Here is a 10,460-nt window from a genome sequence, read left to right on the forward strand (position 1 = left end):
GTAGAAAAAGAGTGACTAAGAGATTAACAAAGAAGCACAAAGCTAAGCACGTGTTTGTGCACACAGCTGGGCCGCTGCCATGGTTACTGACAACGCAGCTCGGGAGGACAACCCTGCAGGTGCGCACAACAACAAGCTGCACACACTTAACTCCTACGGATCACACAGAGATCAGGCACAACATTATGACCACTGACAGGTGGGGTGTTCCCTCTGCAGTTTTCAGTATCTTTAGAAAGAGATCCAAGTAAATACTTTTGATGAAGTAGCAAAAGGTTCATGGGTGGCCTTTTTGCATGGTAGACGTTATGTCTGGCCTGATGGGTCCAGTCCAACAGATAGGCTGCTGCCCCGACTCCCCCTTCTGAACACGTTGCCACTTGCAGCATAGACTCACAATATCAAATCAAAGCTTAAATTAATGGTATAACTTTAGAATTGTGATGCAGTTACATTATACATTTAAGGGCTTATTCAGAAGTGTCTAGTCATTTATTTATGACATAATTATCTATCCGTCCATCCATCCATTTTCTCCTGCTTAGTCTTGTCAGGTTCATGGTGTGACCACTGCCTATCTCTTAAAGTGTATGGGCGAGAGGCGGGGTACAACCTGGACATGTCGCCAGTCTGTCGCAGGGCAAAACAGACACATAACCACTCATGCACACACTCACACCTAAGGACAATTCAGAGAATCCAATTAACCATGTTTTTGGACTGTGGGAGGAAGCCGGCGTACCTGAAGAGAACCCACGCATGCTCAGGGAGAACATGCAAACTCCATGAAGAAAGACCCCGAACTTGCTGCAAGGCAACAGCCTCTGTGAGGCTTGACATAATCCTAAATACGTAAATGTTGCACTAAAATGAATCTTGTCTTCTCTTTTATCACTATGATCTTCAATATTCACACCTCCTGGTCATTTAGAATAGTAAAGTAAATCCAGGTCATGATCTATCTAATAAACATTAATCTCTTTCCCTCGGCTTTATTAAAGGATTATTTTCTACCCTCAAAAAAGGTACTTGCTTTGTGTGTAAATTAGCTAACTTTAATACATCTTTTTAATGTTGCTTTTGAAGTAATTCCCTCTTGTTTGTAATGAGGCATTTTAAAACCATAGAGGCAAACCGGGCTTACTTAATGATAAAATTAACAGGCTCTTTACAACATCTTTTGCTTTTGTTCCGGGGTCATTTAGGCTTAAAATAAAACCCTGTCATTAGATTATAATAGATCTCACACAAGGAAGCAGTGTGTTGAGGCTTTTCCTTGGAATACATCATCTGGCCCTCCATTTAACTATTTTATTTTATTATATTACCAGCTGGGATTTCCCAAAAGATGGACATTCTAAGGAATGTTTGTGAACTTCTAACTGGGAAATAAAAATAAGAGCAAATTATTATTCTGACTTTTCTGCTATACATATTTCTAACTGAAATGTGAGAAATGTAATTTATTTTTATAAAGTGTAAATAACTGGTTTAAAATATATACATATATGTATATTTAATCAATGTGATACAATCTGTATTTATATAGACTATTAAACACATCTAGAGGAAATTCTATAAAATATATAGATTTATAGAGGTATTTGGATATTATTTCTTGATTTTATGTTTCAGATTATTAACTATTATCAGGTAATAAATCATTCCTATCAACTCCAGTTGTAAAGTTATAGCAGTTAGTGCTGAGTGCAAACAAAGAAAAAAAAACCATTTGATCCGTTTCCAAAAGCTCTTACCTGCATTCATGCATTTTGCGCATGAATCACGTTTCAGGTCGTAACGGCGCGCAGCAGATCACTGCAGGAAGAGCGACACAATTAGCTGCTGTAGTCCTCATATACACACACACACATACACAAACACAGACACACACACACAGAGTAGTAATTACTGGACTTTGCGCTGGTGCAGCCAACACGTGAGACGGAAGCTGTTCCCAGCCAGCGGCGCGCGTGCGCTCTGACAGCAGAGCTGAGCGCTTTTTTTTTTTTTTTTTTTTTGCAAAGTGGCAGCTCCGGCTTCTCTCTCCAGACATCAGTCTGAACCGCAGCTCCACCGGAGGACACACTCTGCGCACCATCTCCCGGGTTTGAACCGCAAAGCAACAAAACATTTGTCCCCTCCAAAAAAACAAAAAACCAAAGAGCCAGTTTATGAGCTGCAGAGAGGCGATGGATGAAAGGATACCGCACTTACAGGACAGGCAGTTCATGGAGCACACGGATTTTTTGGGGTAAGATTCCCTTTTGCCAAACTCTATAAAACTAATAAAAAAATGATACATCCTATTTATTAATAGTGGCGCTTCCTTTATATTACAGTATGGATTTCCCTCCGCTCTACATGTGCAAATCTAAACGAGGCATAAAGAGGGAGGACGGCGGGAAGGTGCGCGCTGATTTGTTTTATACCAGTCATGATTTTAAAGTACAACCCATGAAGGAAATCAAATGTTTAACTCCATCGTTATATTTCTGTCAGCAGGACGCATACAAGTTACCGCATCGGCTCATAGAGAAGAAGAGGAGAGACAGGATAAATGAATGTATCGGCCAACTTAAGGATCTACTGCCCGAACATCTGAAGCTGTCGGTGAGATCAGGACCCTCCATTAACAAAAAAAGTTTTGACGCGCTCTGGAAATCGCGGACTCAGCTGAAATTGTTTAATCCCAACAGACGCTCGGGCATTTGGAGAAAGCGGTTGTTCTGGAGTTAACGCTGAAGCATCTGAACGCATTGACTGCTGTCACTGAGCAGCAGCACCAGAAGATCATCGCTTTGCAGAATGGTAAGAACTCATCTAAATGATTAGGATGGATACTTCTGGGGAGAAAAACCAAACATCTGTGTGCGTAATCTTCCCATTTAAATAACTTTCTGAGCTTAAAAAGCAGACTGAAAATTAAGATGATTCTTAATAAATAAATGTAATTGGTCACTCTTTCAACTTTTTTTCCCCCGTAGGAGATCGCTCAATGAAACCCCCCATCCATGCTGATCTAGATGCGTTCCACTCTGGGTTCCAGACCTGCGCCAAAGAGGTCCTGCAATACCTGAGCCAAGCTGAGAATTGGACCGCCAGAGAACAGAGATGCGCACAGCTGATCAACCATCTCCACAAGGTGCTGGCGCAGTTCCACCCTGATGCTCCGCCGCTCAAGCATCAGCTACCCGCCGGGGACGCGCAGAATGCGCAAAAGTCCGAGGGTCAGGCCAACTGCGTCCCTGTCATCCAAAGGACCCAGGGAGGGGAGTTTAACGAAAACGACACAGACACGGACAGTGGATATGGTGGGGAGGCAGAGAAAAGCGAAAGGAAAGATAAAGAATGTGAGCGAAACAAAGCGGTGAAAATTAAGCAAGAGTTTGGAGGTGACAGAGTGCCCAAGAAAGCTAAAATGTGCTGGTCTGCCGGGGACCCGACCAGGCCAGATGTGGCGTTTATGAACTCTTTGATGGGAATAAGTGGTGTACAACAGACACCCATTTGCATGCCTTTCTACTTCATCAATCCATCAGCAGCGGCGTCATGTATGCCTTTTTTTGACAAAAACAACATTGAAAAGTACATGTACCCAGCAGCGGCCGCCCTTGCGTCTCCGTTCCCCTGGCTGTATCCGGCGCACGCGTCAGCAGCAGCGGCCGCGGCGGCAGCTGCCGCTTTCCCTGGTCTCTCTGCGCACATCGCCGCTCACCCCAAAGACTCGCAGCTTCAAGACGAGACTGGATCATCACGCGAGACCAGGGCGAGCTCACCTGAGGAGTGCGAGGAAACTCCCCTGAGTGACGACGGAGAGGATGACGTAGATGACGCGTCCCCAGACAGCAAGAATAGCCCACAGGAGCAGTTTTCTGCCTGTCAGACCAGCTAATAAGTCTATGTACCTCTCTGAGTTTCTGTATTTACATTTTTTTTTTTTATTATTCAGGCTACTTTTGAAACGGGTAGGTTATCATGTATACAATATCTTGGGGCAGCAGGGGACAGCAGTATGGAAGCCCAGATCTGCCATTTTAAAGTATGAATGAAACATGGTATAATAATATGGGCTGAAATGTCATTGTTTTGAGATACAAAGTCATTTGCACTGTAGCAGTGTTGCCCAGCTGCAAGAAGGTTCTGGGTTCAAATCCCAGACTGCATCAAGTTTGTGTACTCAGGCTTCCTCCCACAGTTAGATAATGATGCTGTTTGATTAGTGATCATGCTATTTAGGTATGAGTGTTTTATTTATAGTTGCTTTGAATCAGCCTATATCCAGTTACTGCTGGAGATGGGCACCAGGCCCCTGAGCAAGCTGGTTTTTAGAACATTTAGAATAATGATTATGAAATGCAAGTATAGGAAATGGTTTGTTAAAAAAAATAACAAAATAGTTCAAATAGTTTTTTTATTTACCTATTTATTACAAATTAGATACAAAGTCATATTAACTTCATAATTTCAACATCTGAAGTCAGTTGTGTTACTTCTAAACTCATAACTATGAGACACAAAGATAATTTGGACGTCAAACAGTTAAAACTTCAACTTTATATATATTTTCAAACATAATTTAGTCTTTAAAAGTTGGAATTTTGAGATTAAAATTAGTTAAATGTTGACTTTTGAAAAGAAAATCCAAGTTTTCAGTTTAAAAAATTTTATTCTGACCTTAAAATGCACCCTTACATAAAAAAAATTATAATTAACAATTTAATAATTACATAGTTCATATTTCATAGTAAATATTGATGACTCTGAAACTCACAACAATGACAGAAACTTACAAGTATGACATTTAGTATACCATGTTTTCTTTTTTAAAGTGATGAGATTTGCCTTCCATACAGTTGTAATTTTGTGTGCCTTTTGCACTTCTGCTTGTGTTAAACAATCTGAATGACTATCGACAATGATTGACACGTCACGGCTGTGCTGTGCTGCAGATACTTGTGGTTTTCTTTTCCTTAAATCCTATTTGATAAAATATTTTGACATGGAAGCATTGTTTCCAAATCTCTAAGTAACCTACACAGCAGTGCACAATGTTCCAACTATAACACATCTCATACATGCATGGATGTCTCCAGAAAGTTACGAAAAGGGGAGCACTGATAATCTTGGGGTGGCACACTAAAACAAAAAGAGAAAAATAAGAGTTTTATTCAGGGACCTTTTTATTGTTGACAAAAAAAAAAAAAAAAAAAAAGATCTGTGTATGGATTTCTTGATGGCACATTTTACGTGTTGTAAAGTAATTACACCACAAATCAGCTGATAAATGTAATTATACCCTGTTTTCTCATAAATCCTTTCATAACAAATAAGAATGTCTGACTAATACATTTGTAGCAGAGGCCACTGCCCCCCTTGGGACCCCCTCAGTGACACCCATGCAGGTGTGAGAGCTGAAACTGACCTCTGCTTATAAATAAGAACTGGGGAAACTTTGGTTGTAAATATTAGCCTGAAGTGTAAATGTGAGCTACAGAAGCCTGGGGAAGACATGTATTCCTCATTACCTCACTCCAACTTTCCATGAGGCTGGTTAGCTGAGATTGACTGGGTAGTTACTGACATGGCCACCATACAACCTTGAACAAAACACAAGATCAGTTTTAACAATCTATAACTGAGCCTGATATCCTTAAGCCTGTCATAAATGTTTCTTTCAATTGCCGGTGCTGTTGAGAGAACATAACTGGAAGCTGAGACCCTTAAACTAGTTTTCTTGACCAGAACATTGTAGTAACCTGTACCTCCGGGAAACATTGTAGGATAGCACCTTATAGATCTTTGATATTGAATGTACCTGTACTTTCCCAAGTTTCCATATAGGATGATGAGACGTTAAGTGCACTTTTTTCTGCTTTTCATCCCTCCTAAGCAGTCACCTTATCTTTCAGAAAGTCGATCACTGTAGGTCTCTGATGTGTTTAGGTTTATCTTTCAGAGAGTTCCAATTAAGTTTGAATAGATTTTAATGCTGTAAATGCTGAGTGTTTATTTTTTTCTTGTTTGTTTTAAAGATGTTTTAATGGGAAATGGAGATTTGTAAAACCTGCTCCCTGCTATGCTTCAGGCAATCATTCTGTAAAACCTACATAGCTGGGAGAAAAACTGTAGTCATTGCCATGTTAAGAACCCTTTTCTGCTCCTTTTTTAATTTTTACCAAATTCTGCAACTGTAATAATGTTCTGCTTTGTTTTTTTATTGTTTCACATGCCACTGAAGAGGCACAAACTTCATTGTGTTTTGCAAACATTTCAATGCTTTCGTGATTTTTGCTCAGTTGGTTTTTGCCTCAAAGATTTTATCAATGCTACACAGTAGCATGTGTATTTTTTTGTACATAGCTTTTTGCAAATATACCATTAAGTATACGTTTCGTCAATGTTGTATAGGACCCTAGATTTTTTTTTCTTCTTTTAAAAGTCCTACCTGAGCAACTGGTGCACATTTCTTTTGCGCTTTACACGTAAACTGTTCTAAGTTATTGCTGATGAGTTGTAAAATAAATATAAAAAAATCAAACTTTGTTAGAGTTGTGTTCTGCTTTTCATTTTCTTCATAGTCTTGCAGGTAAAAGTGACTTTAAAACAACAAATACTGAGGAGTTGAATTAACCTGTCATAAATAAACAATATTGCTGTTATTTTAGCAGAAGAAATACGTTTCAACAGTCAGTTTTCAGCAGAAAAATGTACAGCAAGCCAAAGCTTTTCAAAAGCGTCATGTGATAAAAAGCTGATGAAGAAAGGTTACAGTGTGTGCAGTCTAATGGAAAAAAGAGGCCTCCTGCTTGTTAGAGGCTATATGCAAGATTAAGAATAAGATTAGGGTCTTTTAGTTTTTAACATGAAAGTGCTTGTTGTAACAATGAGTTATTCTTTTCACAAAAGTATTCTGTTCTTCTTTGTACTTATATCTCATGTCTGTCTGTTTTCCCCAAATGAGGCAGTTACAGCTAATAGATAGATTTGAACACTTCAAGCTTATTGCCTCAGGCTTTTTTTCCAGCAGATCTACCAATGCTGACTAAAGTTCAAGCTTACATTTTGCATCCTACAGTTCTATGTGAAATCCCACACAAAAAAAAACGGTTGATAGATTTTAAGATTTTCCTGACCTTTAAATATTTTTTCTACATATCGCTATATAAATGTAACATGATTGTTTTATTTAACTTAAAAATGAGACTTCAAATATTGTTTTCTTTTTATTTACACTATCATAATATCTGTAACATATAAAAACTTCATAAATGCAGATGTTACAACTTATTTAAAAGTTAAATGTAATGTATTTATGTAATTTTCTATAGTGCAGCCACAAACTTTATCAATGATCCAATGTGCCTTAAAAGACTTAAACCATTTCAAGTTTTGACTCATGATGAATCACTTTTTTTTCTCTTTTTTTAGAATTTAATTTGATCGATCAACACAACTTTCACCTCCAATAAAACGTGTGATTACTGTGGTCAGCATTTCAAATATCCCCATCTCAGTGTTAGTACTGTTTTCAAAAAGTTTAAAATTATGAGTTTCCCCTGAATGGTTCCTGTTAAAAGAAAAATTCCCATAACATGATACTGCCACTGCCATGCCTAGCAGAGTGGATGTCCTGTTTTTCACCACACTCATAGGCAGAATAAAAAGTTCAGTATTGGTCTCCTCTGATCACAACACATTCTGTTAACTGTGTCTTCAATGGCTTTTTTACAACATCTTACAACTTTTTTTCTTTTACTCCCAATACTTTTTTTGTTGTTGCAACTTTCCCATATGTTGCAACAACAACAAAATGCACTTGTGGAATACATTACATACACTTTACCTATGGACTTACTCACCTGGGTGGTGGATATCTGCAGCTTTTTCAAAGTTACTGCAAGCTTATAGGGGCTTCTATTGTTAATGATTGCCTTGTTAAGGCTGAGGGCATAAGTTAATACCCAGGGTTTGTAGGGTGTGTACATGTGCCAAACTCTGCATATATATATATATATATATATATATATATATATATATATATATATATATATATATATATATATATATATATATATATTTTACAATTAACCCAGTTTAAAACTCCAAAACGTTCCGCCTGAGCTGTCTGCTGTGTTATTCAAGCAGCAATGTTCTATAGGTCAGACAGAACAGGTGGATTCATGCTGAGGTCAGATTACAGACAGATGGACGATACTTTATAGTTAAGGGACTAATGAAAGGGTGTTGCTCATACCAAATGAATTCTAAAGATGCATGCCACACTTTTTCATTTTTAACAGACATTAAACATGACAAGATAAACACTGTTCAAATTGAGTTTCTTATACATATATTTGGAGAACACTTGTGAAGAAGGTAGGAGGACATCAGATGAAAAAACCTTTCTTTAGGTAGAAGTGATTAGAAAAGCTTCTTTTAAAAGATTCCATCGAGCCAACAAAAATTGGTGCATAAACTAAAAAAACCTCCACAGGAGTGACTCACCCATAAAGGCCAATTTAATCATATTCCTCTTGTATGTGCTTCATTAAAATGTTTTTCAGCCCAGCACGACAACAACAAACATCAAAAACATTTGTCTAATTCTTTTAGAAAAAGGAGACTACTATGAAGAGATTATTTATTCAATACAATGATCATAGAAAAGGTTGAAATCATAACCTATAAAAACTACAAATATGATTTTTTGACTCAAAATGAAACAAAGCATAAAATACTACAAACTATTATTTCTGAGAAAAAGTCTCCCTCTGCTGGTCTGAAGGTTGAACTTCTGTTGTGGTTGGGCAGTAGATTGGTGGAACAAAAGAAGTAGATAACTCTTCAGTTCAAAGGTTTTTAGTCTAAACTTTCCTCCAGTGTGTAAACAGTATGTCTCACACAGTTTTTAGGAAAATAATTAAGATGTGTGTGAAGAACTACAGTCACCCATTGCCAAAATAAGAAAAAACAAAATCACTGAAATTTTTTGTCCAAATTTGAAGACGTTTCGCTTCGTCTGAAGTAGTGTTGAGCTCTAGGCTTATAGAATAGCCCAACAAAAGCCTTGTTCTAGCCTAAAAAACATGCAAATTGAACTGAAACAGGTCCACCCCTTGCAATGGAGAGACATTGAGGTCGTTCTTGATCTGCAAATTGAACCAAAACTGGCCCATGCCTCGGTAATGGTCATTAGGGTCGTTATTGGCCTGGCTTACAGGAGCGATGTTTTGACCACCTGTATGGTGATGTGAACTGAGATGATAGCAGGAAGGAATCAACGAAAGGTGAAACCTGAGTCCTCCCCCTCTGTTTAAGGTTGTTTTTTTCTCTCTTAATGTAAATGGCTTCCTTCACATCCCTTTCAACACATCAGTCTTCTTTGTCCAAAATGTGAAAATCTTGGTCCTCAAAAGAGTGTCCTTTGTCCTTAAGATGAAGGTGGACAGCAGAGTCATGTCCGGAGGAGGTAGCTCTCTAGTCACCGCATGGTTAGGTAGCCTGAAGAACCACCTCTGGTGGCAAACATTTGAAGTAGATGCAAGTGTTTCTAAAGAGGACATTTCATACTCCATAAAAAAAAAAGTAAACACTGTAAGCCCTTTTTTGGCCTTCCACTGGAACATGTTTCAATGCAGAAACAGGGCCAACTACAAATGCATGACAATCACTCTAAAGTTATTTCACGGAATATAGAGATGTAAGATCCCATTATTACACTTTAAACTGAGGTTTGGACTATGCAGCATAAACAAGGCAAAGATAATCAGCATTCTGCTTCCATACTTGGGGGTATATATTTATATGCTGTGCTACTGCAAAGTTCTTAGAGATTCGATTTCTCTTTCAAAAAAGGCGCCACTTTTCACTGTTTTTCAGATAGTAATGTAAAGAGTTTTATCACTTAAAACACCTTCTGATATCCATAGAGACTGATGAGCTTTGCCTGATGTTTAACCTTAGCCCCAACTTTCCGGGACGTCACTTAAGCATCCTGGATGGAAAGCGAAACGTCTTCAAACTTGGAAACAAAGTCAAGTGGATTGTTTTTTAACTTTTTATCTGTCACTTCTAGGTAAAATCTTGGGGTTTCCGATGTTTTTCATTTGTGAATCATTTTTACCCATCTTTATAAATTCTAAACTTTATATTATTTAGAAAAAATCCTTCTACTCCTTCCTTGATTAATGTGTAAAGGTTCGTTGTAAGGTCATTGCTGAAATGTTTCCACACATCTTGGTGCTGAAGAGCAACAAGTGGACAAGACTCATTTGAGCTTTCATGAAGAGGCTCACGTTTGCTTTTGTTTAGATCTCCAAGCTCATTAATTAGCAGCAGCTAAGATCTTTCCACTTTTAATTTGACAAATACAGCACAGATGTACTCAGCATTACTAAACAGCTTTCCCGTACTGGAATTTTAGTTAAACAAATGACTGTGTGGAATCCCTGACTAGA

The 10,460-nt window shown here is 38.2% G+C and overlaps 1 protein-coding gene across 1 annotated transcript; it reads left to right on the forward strand.

Annotated features, from left to right (window-relative positions):
- Positions 1-2,026: 2,026 nt before the first annotated feature.
- bhlhe41 (basic helix-loop-helix family, member e41) lies at positions 2,027-4,488 on the forward strand. Its single transcript, XM_038299978.1, has 5 exons — positions 2,027-2,254; positions 2,343-2,409; positions 2,506-2,613; positions 2,700-2,811; positions 2,988-4,488. The coding sequence occupies exons 1-5, from the start codon at positions 2,175-2,177 to the stop codon at positions 3,893-3,895; spliced, it is 1,275 nt and encodes a 424-aa protein (XP_038155906.1). The 5' UTR covers positions 2,027-2,174; the 3' UTR covers positions 3,896-4,488.
- Positions 4,489-10,460: the final 5,972 nt, after the last annotated feature.

Source organism: Cyprinodon tularosa, unplaced genomic scaffold, assembly GCF_016077235.1.
Source record: "Cyprinodon tularosa strain WSP-4 unplaced genomic scaffold, ASM1607723v1 ctg44, whole genome shotgun sequence".
NCBI classification, from domain to species: Eukaryota; Metazoa; Chordata; class Actinopteri; order Cyprinodontiformes; family Cyprinodontidae; genus Cyprinodon; species Cyprinodon tularosa.